Raw genomic sequence first — 16952 nt, forward strand, 5'->3', positions numbered from 1 at the left:
TTATAGCTTTTTGTAAGTCAAAAATCAACTTATTTTTTGAGTGGGGGAGGAGAAACTTAATTTATAAGTCAAAAATCAGTTTATGATCACAGTTATAAGTTATAAGCTATTAGGTTATAATCACTTTCCCACAGCTCTACCAAACGGGGCATATATGTGTCTTAGGGTAAAAAATGAAGATTGTAGTGTGTTTTAAGTAAAAAAATCAAAAATTTAAAATACCAAAGGTGTGAAGTAATTAGCAATGGGTACTGAGACATTTTATGGTGTTTAAATAGGATTTCTCTAATAATTAAAAGGGGTAAATTACAATAAACACCTTTAAACTATGACTCATTTATATTCTATTCTTGAACTTCAAAAGTTAACTGTCAACTCTGCGCAGTATTATCTTATTACAGTTAACATTTTGTTAGGTATTTACAGAAAATTAGATCATGTATAAAGCACATAATACATTTATTAAATTTCATTTAAAAAATTTCATTTCAATTACATTTATTTTGGCATATTTAAAAAAAATTCCATTTAATTTACATTAATTTTTTTGTTATACATTTGATTTGATTTTAATCTATCGTATTACAATGAAACCAATAAACTATATCTAAGGAAACATGTGATATATTTTCATCAACAAATCTTTGGAGCTTTTTTATTCTTTTCATCAACAAAGGCTAAAATAATTATTTTTTTTGATATTAAAGATTCAAACTGAAGTTTGAATTTTGGGTAAAATTATAAATACATTATTGAAATTTACTTAAAATACGACTTGTCTCATGTGTTTATGAAAATGATAAATACTATATCGTTAAATTTTTTTATTTAACAAATTAACAAAAAAAAAAAATTTCCTAACTATTCTCCTATACAACAATAAAATTATTTAAATTGTTAATCAAAATATATCTTTGACATCAATAAAAATTATTAATTGACTTGATAATTTATTAATAAAATGTGTAATTTGTTATGCAATTAGAAACCTAAAGAGGGGATATAATTTTTAAAATTATAAGAAACAATTCATATTTTAAGTAAATCTTTCTCTTTTTTTTGTTCATAGTCAACTTCATTTTATATATATATAGATATATACATATAACTTTGCAAAACAAAATTAAGAAAAAACATTTTAAATCTCGCCAAACATGGTATGTTTGTTTTAAAATGTGATTTTCTTTTTTCTCAGGGTGTTTCGCAACACTTACAAAAATCATTTTTTTCAGGTTTTTTTTTTTTTTTTTTTGTACTTTATCAATTTTTTTACTTTTCTGATCCGTTTTGTATAGGCAAATCTAACAAGTGAAAAAAAAAAATTCTACAATTAAATTGTTTTTTTGAAAAGGTCAAAATAAGCCAAAAAAATTCTACTATTTTTATTTAATTTTGGCTTTACTGGGCTTTTTTTGGAATTAATTTTTCGGCTCATCTTATTATTGAACTGAATCTAAGAGATATTGCAATCGCAATAAATATCACACATGTACTCGTTTGAAAACGTGTTATTTTAATAACTTTTTAATTTTATAAAAAGATATACAAAAAAATAGGGAGAATGATGTAACAACTTATAATAACTTTTTAATTTTTTAACTAAATATATAATTAACAAACGGGTGGAAACCATCTACAAGGATGGGGCCACCCAAGAACATCAGCTAAACCAACATACATAGAAAATGCCAATACAAAACCAATAACATTCCCATTAATTCATAAGATATTTTGGCAAACTCAATAATAGGTAGCATTTACTAAACTATCCACCATTTGCAAAGATAAAGTCTAGTTGCCTCCATTTACCTTGCAACTTTCAGGCTCTGTGTAAGCAGAGTTGAGCTCTAACATTTGCTTCAATCTCTTCAACAATAGTTCTAGAGTCCCTGCAATTATCCTATATAATCTAGCATTCTGCTCCTTCCACAACCAAGAAACCAATAACCCACATGTACAACCACCCCATATTTACAGTCTACTTAAAAACTATTTACAACTACCCTAGAACTACAGGGGCCTTCTCACTATTTGGAGCCGAACTTGAAGGATTTTGGAAGATTGATCTGCACAATCAGTGATAACAGCATGAAATAATATTGGAAAACAAAATATCTATGAATTAAAGCACAATTCTGTAAATAATATCTACATACAAAACTTGAGACTAATTTTATATGAAAGCATGACAATCCTTATGGGGCTTGTTTGATGGGACGTATTATACCATAGAATTTGGATTATTAATCTATGAGATCCACATTTCATTGTTTGGTTATAAATTTTATTTTTTGGATTAGATTTCACTGGCCATTCTAACCTAACCAAACCAAACAAAGCCTTAAGTCCCATCAAATGGGGTCGGCTATATGAATCATTCTTCTCCACGCGGCCCTATCAAAGGTCATTTCATTAGTCAAATTAAGTAGATTCATATCTCTATTTATAACGCTAGCCAATGTTAATCTAGGCCTACCCCGTCCCCTAACACTTCCATCTACCATTACAGCATCGCATCTCTTCACTACTGCCTCTGTTGGTCTCCGTTGAATATGACCAAACCATCTCAATCAATTTTCTCTCAACTTATCTTCTATCAGTGCTACTCCTACCCATTTCCGAATACACTCATTCCTAATTCTGTCTTGTCTAGTCTTACCACACATCCACCTTAGCATCCTCATCTCAACCACATTCATCTTATGTACGTGTTGTTTCTTGGTTGCCCAACACTCCGTCTCATACAACATAGCCGGTCTAATAGCCGTCCTATAGAACTTATCTTTTAGTCTAGTGGGTATTCGTTTATCGCACAATACTCCAGACCCACTTCTCCACTTACACCATCCCGCCTTAATCCTATGGGCCACATCTGCATCAATCTCTCCCGTTGTTGTGATAATCGACCCTAAATAATGAAAATGTTCACTCTTAGGCAGTTGGTTCTCAATCTTCACTTCTCCTCTGCTTTCATTATTACTGTTACTAAATTTACACTCCATGTACTCTGTCTTAGTTCTACTTATCCGGAATCCTTTAGATTCAAGAGTAGTTCTCCAAATCTCCAACTTTGTGTAAACTCCTTCTCTAGTCTCATCCACTAGCACAATATCGTCTGCAAAAAGCATGCACCATGGTACGTCATCGTGAATATTTCTTGTTAACTCGTCCATAACTAAAGCAAAAAGATAAAGACTTAAGGTAGATCCTTAGTGTAACCCTACAGTGATAGGAAATTCATTTGTCTCTCCAGTTAGCGATCTAACAGTGGTCACCACCCCTTCATACATGTCCGTAATCATGTCAATGTAACCTTTTGTCACCCCTTTCTTCTCTAACACCCACCATATTATATTCAGGGGCACTCTATCATATGCTTTCTCAAGGTCGATAAATACCATATGAATGTCTCTTTTCTTTTCTTTATACTTTTCTATTACTCTCCTCAAAAGATAGATTGCTTCCATTGTTGACCTACCAGACATAAACCCAAATTGATTCTCTGACACCTCTGTTATTTCTCGTAATCGGCGTTCCATCACCTTTTCCCACACTTTCATTATATGACACATTAGCTTGATTCCTCTATAATTGTTACAATTCTAGGCATCACCTTTATTCTTATAGATTGGCACTAAAATACTCTTCCTCCACGCATCTGGAATGTTCCTAGTCAACAAAATTTTGCTAAACAACCTAGTCAACCAAGCAACTCCCTTTTTACCCAAACACTTCCAAGCTTCAATAGGGATATCATCGGGTCCGAAAACCTTATTGGATTTCAGCTTCTTAAGTGCAATCTCCACTTCAAAATTCTTAATCCTGCGATAGAACCTATAGTCTTGGTTTATCGTATTACTGGCTATTTCTTCCCCTATTGCCGTACCTCCATGTTCCTCATTTAATAGTTTCTCAAAATAATTATTCCATCTTTCCTTAATCTCTTCATCCTTCACCAATACCTTAGAATCCTCACTCTTGATGCACTTTACTTGATTAAAATCTCTTGTTTTCCTCTCCCGTATCTTAGCAAGTTTGTATACCCTCTTCTCTCCCTCCTTACTATCTAATCTAGTGTATAGGTCATCATAAGCTTTCAACTTAGTCTCTCTCACTACTTTTTGACCTCCTTATTAGCTAATCTATAGCTCTTAAGGTTTTCCTCAGTTCTATCATTTTGCCACTTTTTAAAGCACACTTTTTTTACCTTAACTACCGCTTGAACCTCTTCCCTCCACTACCAAGTTTTCCTAGAGTTGGGTCCTGTTCCTTTCGACTCTCCAAGTACTTCCCTTGAGATTCTCCTCATACAATTGGCCATCAAGTTCCAACAAAATAACAAATTTTTTAATCCTACAACTAATAACACAAATACATATCCATATCTACTACAAAACAAACATGAATAAGAGAGCATTATGTATCTTGCTAATCCAGTTAGATAACCAATCCTATACTAATCTCATAAATTATTAATTCCCTTACTATTAATCCTACTAATCAAACAGGCCCTTGATGTTGTGCCCTAGTACATAAATCAATTGGAGATTAACCGCTAATAACTTCATCTAATTGGAAGGTTCAGTTATAAGAGACTCAAACTTTAGGGGTTCAAACACAGCCAACGATATGCATCAACACACATTTACTACTTTAGATGCTACAATCGCAATTTGCACAACACAAAATGACCCCAAGAGCCAGAGGTGTAAGAAGGAATTATTAGGTGTCACCAATTTTTTGTCACTTTTTTGTATCATGTCTATATGGACACTCATGATTAGTTTCTTGTTTGGAAATGATTATTAAAGAAATACTGGAGAAGAATAATATCTAGTCATGTATTTCAGGTCATTGTTGTCAAATCATTAATTTAATCAAGTATCGATTTGCTAAATAAGTGAATCATGAATCATATCGAATTGTGAATCATAAGATTTGCTTTATTTAAATATTAAATAATTTTATACATGCATGTACAAATAAGAAAATATGGAGTGTTTAAATGAAATAAATAAATATCAAGACAACTACATTATATATATATATACATATATATGTAAACTCACATTTATTAAAATAACTAATCATTTATTCTTTTTATTTATTGGTTGAAAGAGGAAATCAATATTGATTCATGCTCCTCAAGACGGTCTCAATCTTAGGCTCTTCTACGTGTGAGGCTCCCCCGCCCCCACATCCTCCCCCGCTCTTGCTTCATGCAACTAAAATGAAACCTAGTTCTCCTAACACCTTATAGCACTTTCACCATTGTTCCACTCTCCGCAAACCCATCCAATTTCAGCCACATATTGAAATTTTTTGAACCTTATAAATCATGAAAGAGTTCCCTTTATAGAAACCTGTTAGAATTTACCAACCTACCATCTCCACTAGCACCCACTTCACCTACCACCTCCACTCAACTCACCTACCACACACACTCACCTACTACCCAAACTCTCTCCTATATAATAACCCACTCTGATTTGTAATATAACACATCAATCAACTGATCAATTAATAATACATCTATATTTTTTTACATGGTATCAGAGCAATAAGATTTAGGCCTATACTCCTTTCTTTCCGGCGGGCAGCCGGCCGGCAACCTTGCCTTCGCTGCCCGCGGGAGTTTTTCAACACATATCACATACACATACCTTACTCCGCTGCTACTAAACCCACCCACTGAGTCGTGACTCAGTATCTTGAATTGCGGCCCCAGCTCGTCCACACCACGTCGCGTCCTCAGAGCCCAAACTGGTTCTGCGATCTCGGTTTAAGCAATCTCATCATCACTCCGATTTCGAAATCCTCTTGACCCCCCCTCTCCGAGCCAGGCGCCGAATCGCCGGATTGGTGATTCCCTGGAAGTTTGTTGCCCTGTTTCTGAACACAGACATGGCCAATCTGGACATGAATTTTTCCAGAGACAAAATCCAGAATATAAAATCACGCTGACTAGTACCGGCCTTGTCTGTGCCAAAATTGATTTGTGAAAGAATTTACTTCTGCTGTTGTTCATCAGCTCGCTCCCGTGCTTTGCGATAAAGCTCGAGCGTGTCTGTATGGCTGAGATCAAGGCAGAGAGCTGCTTCACAATCTCGGATTGTGGAATTGCAGTCACCCATTGAGTCATGGAATGCTGCTCGGAGATAGAGTAGCTGTAGATCTGGCTTGAAAGCTATGGCATTTGTAAGCTCTGTAATGGCCCCGACGACATCCTCCTTGCCGCCGCCGACTATGGCCCTCGGGGGGCTGTTTGCTGTTCCTCTCTTGCCATGGCCCTCTTCGCCTCCACCGTTCTCCCATCGATGCGATGTTTCTCCTGCAGAACCCTCTCGAGGATCGAAGGATCTGTAACACAACAAATCTGCAACAAAACAACAACAAACAAAAAATGGTCCATTGGTCTCGAAATGGTCCATTGGTCTTGTCTCTCCTCACCACCGTCTGCAAAACCTCACCATCGGCCTCGCAATGGTCCTTGAGCTTCTCTTCCGTCGTCTCCCACGACATCCCGCCGATGCCGAACTTCCCCTGCTCCGACTCCCTTACTTTCTCTCTCTATCAGTGAGAGCTTTCTGTATCTCATATCCCCCACTATGTTTGTCCTCCACAATGGGATTTTTTAAAACCCACCCACTCACTTTCTGACTATCATGGCAACCGACCCACCTTCTCTCTCTACCGCCCACCCCCTACCTTTTTCGCATCTCTCACTCATTTTTTATTTTATTTTATTTTTTATTTTTTCTTATTTTTTTTAATCCCCCCCACCGCCCAACCTTCTTTCATTAGCCTTATGCACATGGTCTCTTTTCTCTTTATATATATATATATATATCTCATTCTTTTGATCATCCACATCCTCCCCCCGCCCATATTCTCTCTTTATTTTATTATTCTTCTTTTTTTTTTCTTTATTTATTTTTTTAAAAAAAACAAAAAAAAATAAAAAAATAAAAAAAAAAAAAAACGAAAAAAAAAAAAAGGAGCCGAAGAAGAACTGCTACCACACTCATTTTATTCATGTTGGGGCTCACCCCGATCACCATTTTACAAAAAAAAAAAAAAAACAACACCCCACACCCACAGTGGGATTTTGTCTCTACTCTGCTGCAGGTCTCTTCTTCTTGCCTCCGTCTTGGCCAGTCCTTGCCGGTGTTGCCTCCGGATTTCCCACGCCACCGAGCACATTTACTCCCTGCTCCTCCACTGCCGCATATGGCGGCCCTCCAAATCGGAACATCACGGTGGCCTTCCGCTTCAGCTCCTTGTTTTCTGCCCTTAGCACGCTTATCTCTGCTCGCGCATCCTTATACATGCGTTGGAGCAGAGCCAGCTGGGAGTTTACATGCTGCACCTCATTTGTCCTACTCTGCAGCCGGTTCGACAAATTTGTGACCGCCGTCATGCTTTCCACACATGCCTTCAGAGTATACTGATTGGCCTCCACATCTGACAGCACTGCCATTCTTTGCTCCACAGACCGCATCGGAAAGTTCAACGGCGTAAACTCCGGGGCACTTGGTTGAGTTTCCAGTGCCACCGCACCAGTTCTCTCTCTCGTTGACTCGTTGAGGTCGGGAAAGAGGGTGAGCAGTCCACGGGAAGACGAGGACGAGGCCATTTTCTGGGCAAGTGTTACAGACTCTCTCTCTCAGCACAACGACGTTTTTTTTTCAGAGGTTTTTCGCAGCTATTCTCTGCCTCAGCCTCAGCCTCAGCCTCCGTCTTATAGCCGAGGCAGCCACGCGCATCGCGCGCCTCTTGCCACCTGCCAGACAAACGGGCACGCCAACCAAGGCACTCACGTGCCTCACCATGATGAATCCGGCACACCTTTTGATAAAGTGGGCACGCCTTTTGATGGCACGCCTTTTGATAAAATTGGGCACACCTTTTGAGGGTGCAACTTTCACCAACGGTCCGACATGACCCTATAAACTGTCCCGACATTTGATTCCGGTTAGCATCTTCAACGGTCCGACATGACCCTACAGTGTCCTCTACAACGTTATGACACCACCCTACAGTGTCCTCTACAACGTTATGACACCGCCATCCAGTGTCCTCTACCACGTTATGACACCACCATCCAGTGTCCTCTACACCGTTATGGCACACCCATCCAGTGTCCTCTACCACGTTATGGCACCACCTTTCAGAGTCTTCACCAACGGTCTGACACGACCATACAGTGTCCCCTATCTTTTTTATTTTTATTTTTATGTATTTTCTTTTTTTTATGTATTTTCTTGTTTTGTTACTCTCTCCAAACTCAAGTTGGTTAGTTTCTATCCTCCTTGAGTTTGCGGGGGGCTGTTAGAATTTACCAACCTACCATCTCCACTAGCACCCACTTCACCTACCACCTCCACTCAACTCACCTACCACACACACTCACCTACTACCCAAACTCTCTCCTATATAATAACCCACTCTGATTTGTAATATAACACATCAATCAACTGATCAATTAATAATACATCTATATTTTTTTACAAAACCAATCTAAATTTTTAGATTTAAATTTACTTGCAACTCTAAAGTTTGTTTTTTCTTACTCAAACAATTTGATAGCTACCAATATTCATAAGTTCCATGTCATCTACATGAAGGTCCTTTCCAAGTTTCTACAATGTTTGCAAATGTTAGAATTTTTTGTTGTAGTATCATAATGCATCTTCCTGATATCACGTAACATGATCAAGTTTGCCAACATTTTTAATTCCCAACAATGAATCAGTCATCATAATTACCAAATTGCTTGAAATCTATGATATTAAAGCATGGAGTTGACAATTTATTGCCACTTACTGCATTCAAGAAAAGAAGAAAAAAATTAAAAAATAATTTTACAAAAAGAAAAAGGAAAAGAGAAGATATAGAATTTTAGAAAAAGAATCACAAGCACAAGATTCATAGACATGACAAATAAGAATGCTAATCAGTATTCTTAAAACTTACCATTTTTCATTATGAATGCTTTCCATTTACACCTAAGGACATAAAAAAACAAAATCAAAGTAAAGATTAGATCATAATTTGAACAAGGCAGTTTGTACCAAATTTTAACTTTTTAAAATTAGTTACACAAGGTATGTGCATTTTAAAGGGTACAAACATGAATAAAAATGGATCAATTATTACCTAGGGAAGAAGTTCATAACCAAGGTTTCGCCATATGAGGAACCTTGGGCCAAGTAGTTAATCACATTTAGAAGTAGAGATAAAGACGTCGATAAGTATAATTTCTCAATAAATATAATTTTGTTACGCCTGTCAAACCATTTATATTATTGCTACTGTGGCGAATCCAAATCCAGTGTAATTACATCAAATTGGTGAAGCTCAATCCAATTTTCTCATTACTTGGGAGAAGTAGTGTAATTTACCCCTTTAGAAAATATGAATATGACAAAAAATTATGGAAGGTGTAAGAGTACAAATTAATTACTGGGTGTAAATAGATCCAGCCCATAAATCATATGAACAACCATGAAATACAAACTCAAATGCAAATACATCACAATTAGAAGGGAACATGACTGCTACCGACCTTCCAAAACAACCATTCATGTGATTACACCACCAAGAACCTTTTTTTTAACCCCGTGAAAATAAGCACCTACTAGATATATCAAAATATATACACCACAGAAGGGGCTGCCTTTGTATTGAAACCATCTTGGAGGATGGAGCCATCCAAGAACATCGCCAAACCGAACACACATAGAAAATGCCAATACAAAACCGTTCCCAACAATCCATACAATGTATTGGCAAACTCAATAACATGTAGCATTCACCATTTGCAAAAATAGTCTAGTAGCCTCCATTTATGTCGCAACCATCTGTTCGGCTGATTGTGTGCAATACCTTTGAGTAAGCAAAGTCAAGCTCTAACATTCCTTTCAGTCTGTTCAACAATAGTTCTGGAGTCCCTATAATTATCCGATATAATCTAGCATTCCGCTCCTTCCACAACCAAGAAACCAATAACCCACATCTCTCACTACATGCAATTCAACCACCCCACACTTACAGTTTACTTAAAAACTATTTAGAACTACCCTAGAACTACTGGGGGCTACTCACTATTTGGAGCTGAACTTGAAGGATTTACGAAGATTGATATGCACAAACAGTGATAACAGCGTGAAATATAATATCTATGAATTAAAGCACGATTCTGTAAAAATAATATCTACATCCAAAACTTGAAACTAATTTTATATGTAAGCAAGTACGGCAATCCTCTTGGGGCTTGTTTGATTGGACGTATTATAGCATAGAATTTGGATTATTAATCTATGAGATTCACATTTCATTGTTTGGTTGCAAATTTTATTATTTGGATTAGATATCATTGGCCATTCTATCCAACAAAATTAACGGATTTTGTAATCCTATGACTAATAACACAAATACATATCCACATATACTACAAAACAAACGAGAATAAGTGAGCATTATGTATCTCGCTAATCCAACTGATAACCAATCCTTCACTAATCTCATAAATTGTTAATTCCATCATTATTAATCCTGCTAATCAAACAGGCCTTGATGTTGTGCCCCAGTACATAAATCAATTGGAGATTAACCGTTGATAACTTCATCTAATCGGAAGGTTCAGGGTAAGAGAGACTCAAATTGTACGGGTTCAAACACAGCCTACGATATGTACCAACACACATTTATTACTTGAGATACTCCAATTGCAATTTGCACAACACAAAATGACCCCAAGAGCCAGAGGTGTAAAAAGGAATTATTAGGAGAAATGCTATGTCACCAATTTTTTGTCACTGTTTTGCATCATGTCTATATGCTATTATGCATGGACATGGACATGGGACCGGGACACGGGACATGACATGGACATACAGACACGCAAATTTTCAAAAAATAAGAAAAACGACACGCTGGGACACGTTTAATGTATATAATTTCATTTATTTATTATATATACTTAATAGTAGATAGATGAGCACAGACAAAAGAAAGAAAGCTCTAATCGGTTCCTATAAAATTACAATAATAATAAAATTAATTAACATATTGCCTAAAAAATTTAATAAAAATTAATTTTTTCCAAATAAAAATAATTTGTTCAATGAATTTTAGGTTCAACAAACACAAGGATAGAAACCCCTATCTGAAAAAGAAAAAAAAAAAGCATACCAAAAAAAAAAAAGAAATCAAGGAAAAAAGGACATAAAAAAGCGAGGGGAAATAAAAAAAAGGAAAGAAACAAAATATTAAAAAAAAAAAGGAGAGAAACGAAATAAAAAAAAAAAAGGGAAAAAAAAAGGAAACAAAAAAAAGGGGAACAAAATGGAAACAAAAAAGAAAGACGAAATCAAGAAAAGGGAGAGAAACGAAATCACAAGAGGGAGGGGAGAGAGAAACGAATTCAAAAGAGGGAGGAGAATAAGAAGAAATGAAGAGGAGAAGACGAAATCAGAAAAGGAGAAGATGAAAAGAAGAAGAACAAAGAGACAAAAAGCGTGTCATCATGATACAGGTTAGGGTTTCTTCAATCTCTTCCCTCTCTCTCTCTCTCTCCAACAAGTTAGGCTTCTTCAATCCACCTCGCGTGTTTGAAACGTGTCATCGCGTATCCACCCCGTGTCTGACTAGAAAAATTCAAAAAAAATAAAATAAAATAAAATGGGACACGTTAGGCAGAGTGTCGAACACCTTTCCACAGCATGTCTGACTTGTGTCCGTGTCCGACACTCGTACGTAGGCTCCAGGGAGGTGTCCGTGCTTCATAGTCTATATAGATACTCATGATTAGTTTAGGAACTAATTATTAAAGAAATAATAGAGACGAATAATATGTTGTCATGTATCCCAGGCCATTGTTGTCAAATCATGAATCTAATCGAGAATTGATTTGCTAAATAAGTGAAAGATGAATCATATCGAATTGTGAATCGAAAGATTATTTTTATTTAAATATTAAATAATTTTATACATGCATATACAAATAAAAATATACACAGTGTTTCAAATGAAATAAATAAATATCAATACAAGTACATTATACATGTATAAAATCACGTACATTAAAATAACTAATTGTATATTTATTTATTTATTGGTAGAAAAAGGAAATCAACGTTGATTCATGTTTGTTAAGACGGTCTCAACCTTAGGCTCTGTGCAACTAAAATGAAACCTAGTTCTCCTAACACCTTATAGCACTTTCACCATTTTTCCACTCTCCCTAAACCCATCAAATTTCAGCCACGTACTGAAATTTTTTGAACCTTATAAATCATGAAAGACTTTCCCTGATAGAAACCAATCTAAATTTTTGGATTTAAATTTACTTGAAACTCTAAAGTTTGGTTTTTCTTACTGAAACAATTTGATAGCTACAAATATTCACATGTTCCATGTCATCTACATGAAGGTTCTTTCCAAGTTTCTACAATGTCTGCAAATATTTTACCGTAGAATTTTTTGTTATTGTATCATAATGCGTCGTCAAGATATCACGTAACATGATCAAGTTTGCCAACATTTTTAATTCCCAACAATAAATCATTCATAATTACCAGACTGCTTGAAATCTATGGTATTAAAGCATGGAGTTGACAATTTATTGCCACTTACTGCATTCAAGAAAAGAGGAAAAAAAAATAAAAAATAAATTTACAAAAAAGAAAAATAAAAAGAAATATAATTTTAGAAAAAGAATCACAAGCACAGGATTCATAGACATGACAAATGAGAATGCTAATCAGTATTCTTAACACTTACCATTTTTCATTGTGAATGCTTTCCATTTACACCTAAGGACATAAACAAAACAAAAAAAAAACAAAATCAAAGTAAAGATTAGATCATAAGTTGAACAAGGTAGTTTGTACCAAATTTTAACTTTTAAAATTATTTAGATAAGGTATGTGCATTTAAAGGATACAAACATGGATAAAAATGGATCGATTATTACCTAGGGAAGAAGTTCATAACCAAGGTTCCGTCACATGATAAACCTTGGCTCAAGTAGTTAATCACATTTAGCGGTAGAGATAAAGACGACGATGATCCTCCTTGTGTCAACTGTAGATGCTTCAACTTGTGAAATGGAGAAGGATGACTTCTGAGAGAATCAGGATCCATTGCAAGAACCTTACCATATGCAAAACAAATAAAAACAGAAAATTAATTTGGACTCAATAGCTAAGACAATTTAAAGATAGAATTAGGCAATAACAAGTAGTAGTTGGTGAGTGCTTATTTATTTTTATATATGATCCACACGCCTACAACAAATTGTACATTGTTATATATGAGGCTGGAAATGCAGCAAATAGCTACGATAGATGTACCACAATCGGAATTCAGCATGACTATTTGTAACTACTCAATTTGATTTAAATGACTACCATACTATAGTATTTGGTAAAAATTGGATGGAACATCATAATCTATGGAAATGCACTACAAAGGGTATCATAGCAATCTTATTACTAATTTCAAAAAATTTCAAAAGCAAACAGTTTACTAAGATAGTTATTTGCCATCCTAGTCCACAAAGGTGAGCCAATTACTCCTAAAAGCAGTTATAATTTATAAACTAAGAAGCACCGCACCTCATGTGTGGCCAAACTCCTCCCCAAGAGTGAATAAACACATGGATATAATTTATTATTGGACAAGCAATGAGATTTGAGCTTAGAGTCTTTCCTTGTTTTATGCTATGTTTGAGAGTTTAATCAACTCAATGAAGTATAACTATGGCTTTTCATATCATTAACATTCTAGTGATAATAAATAGAAATTTAAAATCGATTGTCAAATGCAGAATGTAATTTAAAAAACAAAATAAACTACAAAAGCTACAGAAATTCCCAAAGTTGATGAGTGGGGAAATTTTTTTTGCATCTCGAACTTCTTAAACAACCGAACTTCATAACTCCAAAATTGGGGAAGCTAGAAGTAAGCTCAGCAATTAAATTTTTTTGTCTCGGAAAGTGGAAGGCTGTAAAAGATGCACAACTAATAGACAAGGCTTTTACTATATCCGATTCCTTTTTTCAGTAATCAACAAATGTGATATCTCAAGGCTTCACCGCATAAGAATTTGGTACGAATCAAAATGGTAAATCAATGCGAGAATTTACTACATCGCTAGCTCTTGGACACTTGAGGAAGGACTTCCAGTCCACATGTCATTCTCATACTTCTATCGACACCAGAACTAGAATCTGACTGAACCAATCAATTGCTGATGCATTCACTTCATGGACATCAAAGAAGCAATATATGTAATCTACCATCATTCCTCGAGTTCACCCTGTGAAACCCTAGCTAAAAAAAGACTTTTTTAATCTCTAGACAATGTGATGGGTTTGGTTCAATGATGTTGAATGGAGTCAGGAGAAAGCATCCTTCAATTCATCCACCGTAATTTCCACCCGCCCCTAGGAAGCATGGATATGGATATGATACAATACGGATACAGATACAGCAAAATTCCTGTTATTTGCGAACAGATGGCCTAAAAAACAAGACATCAGATAGCAGTAACTGTCGTAAAAGGGGTCACATGTGACCGAGGGCAATGTTGCATGTTCCATTTGCAATATGATTTTTGTGTAAAAGCATGCATTCAAGTGGCGATTTTGCTTTGAGATAAAAGCACAATTTCAAATTTCAATTTCACTGCAGCCATGTTGGCTAAATTACGAAGGTGGCATGTGAGAAACTCAGCATAACATCACATCTTGAGCTTACCAAATAACAGTAATGAATTTTTACAACATATTATTTAAAATCCTATGAGAGATGGTTCAACAATACAGTCAATAGCATCAATTACCTCAAGCGTCGACAAGGACAGTGTAACGGATTTTGCTTCTCGAAGCTGTCCAAGCATATTGATCACATTGAGTGGCATCCTTTCCTTGACGATTGAAGCAAGCTGAAACCTATAAAACATTGGGATCACATCCACATATACATGGTCCAAACAGGGAAAGCTGGCCGGAGAAAAGACAGGCGAAGCATGACCTTCGAACTTGAATGAAGTCAGTCTAGGTGCTGAAATCACAATCTCCGATTCATAATACAGTCCAAGAGAATCTTCAGCGTAACATAATTCCAACTTCCTAAGTTTAGGGGCAGTGATATTAAAACAATTAAGGTATAAGCAATCCAAAATCAAAGTTTCCAAATTGGGACAATTCCCAACAGTCTGAGTGATGAAATTGGCAGAGTCACGTCCGAAACGATTAAGATGCAAAGTCTTTAATGCCGGAAATCGCAAGGGCTTGTCCAGAAGCATACTATTGTTGCCACAATTGGCCAATTTAAGTTCTTTTAAAGAGGCATAGTTAAAGAAGCAGAGAGGAAAATCATCGAGCTCTGAATAACCAAATGCGTTGAGATGGAGTTGTTGAACATTGTGGCGAACTGCGTAAGATATGCATTTCTTGAACAGGCATGGGTCAACAAGATAACCGGACGAGAAGTAGAATATGTAGACATTGGAGTTGTTATCTCGGAGAGACAATACCTGATTGACGAAGCGTTTGAAACGAGACATACTGACCTCATCTAGTTGATTGAAATCGAAGCGGAGGTTGGGGAGGGAAGTCCAAACATACCGCCATCGTTTTGACAGCACGCAGGTCTGAATTGCGGAGGCGAGGTCGTCCATGGAAGAGAGGATTTCGTGAAGAATGGAATCTGGTAAACTGCTGATTCTGTCTTTTTCTTCTTCTTCTTCTTCTTCTTTTTCACCATCATCGTTTACTTTCTTTTTCCTCTGATTCCTCCTTCGTTTCATGCCTACTTTTTTTAGCAGTTCAAGCTTCCCTTTTTTCTTTTTCTTTTTTGGTTTGTGTGTGTTAGTGAATCGTTCAACTTGGAGAAGCTAGCTGAGCGGTGGTGTTTGGCGAGGCTGGGGAAAGATGTAAGAACATTGGGATGAGAGGGATTTTCTTTTGGGGGGCATTTAAGGCTTGTTATTAGCTGTCGTGTTTGGAGACGGTATTCTTCATTTTCTAGGACAACTTTGCATTTCTTTATTTTGTATCAAATTTTACTTTGTTCCTTACATATAAAATTATAATAATCAATTTGTTATATTTTTAGTCAAATCTTACTTTAGTTCTTACATATAAAATCGTAACAGTTAATTTCCTACACTTGTGGTCAAGTGTCTATTTGCCCTTTCTATTATTCCATTATTTAAGTTTTTATTAAAATTCAGTCATATAACAAATATATGACTATGAAATGAGAATAAAAGTATTTTTCACCGGTATGTACTTTGTTCCACGTGATAAGCACGTGAGAATTATATAATACAATATGTGTGTGTGTGTTTAGGACGAAAATGTAAGAAAATGTAGTTTTTGAAATAAATAAAAAAATGCAGTAGACAAATCGAAGACTCTATTACTGTAGAAAACAAAATTTCATTATTCCAATTTTTGTAAAATCTTAATTTATCTCCTTAATCGTTCACAATATTTTATGTTTTGTTTTAACTAAATACAATCAAAATTTGATGTAAATTTTAGGATAAAATGTGTATAGATAGGAAAATTTGAGTGATTTTTCTCTTTTACCCTCATTTATAGTCATATGTTTGTCGCATTACCGACTTCTATTAAAGACTTATACGACGGAGTAACAAAAGGGAGACATTGACATTTGACTACTAATGCATGGAGTTAACTGTCACGATTTCATAAGTGCAAACGATTGACATTTGTGTGTGCGCGTGTGAATCGTTCAACTTGGAGAAGCTAGCTGAGCCGTGGTGTTTGACGAGGCTGGGGAAAGATGTAATATTGGGATGAGAGGGATTTTCTTTTTTTTTTTGGGGGGGGGGGGGAGTGAAGGCTTGTTATTAGCTGTCGTGATTGGAAGATGGCATTTTTCATTTTTCAGGGTGAACTTCGCATTTCTAT

The 16952-nt window shown here is 35.7% G+C and overlaps 1 protein-coding gene across 1 annotated transcript; it reads right to left on the bottom strand.

Annotated features, from left to right (window-relative positions):
- Positions 1-1686: 1686 nt before the first annotated feature.
- On the bottom strand, positions 1687-16038 carry LOC114257310 (F-box/LRR-repeat protein At3g26922). The gene is made up of 5 exons (XM_082874712.1): positions 14852-16038; positions 12980-13158; positions 12787-12818; positions 8977-9008; positions 1687-2066 (listed from the first exon to the last, which is right to left on the bottom strand). Exons 1-4 carry the CDS (start codon positions 15818-15820, stop codon positions 8986-8988), a joined length of 1203 nt encoding a protein of 400 aa, XP_082730838.1. The 5' UTR covers positions 15821-16038; the 3' UTR covers positions 1687-2066; positions 8977-8985.
- Between the last annotated feature and the right edge of the window lie 914 nt (positions 16039-16952).

This window comes from Camellia sinensis, chromosome 6, assembly GCF_055761805.1.
Source record: "Camellia sinensis isolate YWXY chromosome 6, ASM5576180v1, whole genome shotgun sequence".
NCBI lineage: Eukaryota > Viridiplantae > Streptophyta > Magnoliopsida > Ericales > Theaceae > Camellia > Camellia sinensis.

What these genes read in the sequence shown, in the direction of transcription:
- LOC114257310 (XM_082874712.1), bottom strand. Translation starts at nt 15,820, where the DNA reads ATGAAACGAAGGAGGAATCAGAGGAAAAAGAAAGTAAACGATGATGGT. An exon ending in TGTCCTTGTCGACGCTTGAG is followed by an intron (nt 13,159 to 14,851) that starts GTAATTGATGCT and finishes GCATATGGTAAG; the next exon opens with GTTCTTGCAATGGATCCTGA. An exon ending in AGCATTCACAATGAAAAATG is followed by an intron (nt 9,009 to 12,786) that starts GTAAGTGTTAAG and finishes TTATGTCCTTAG; the next exon opens with GTGTAAATGGAAAGCATTCA.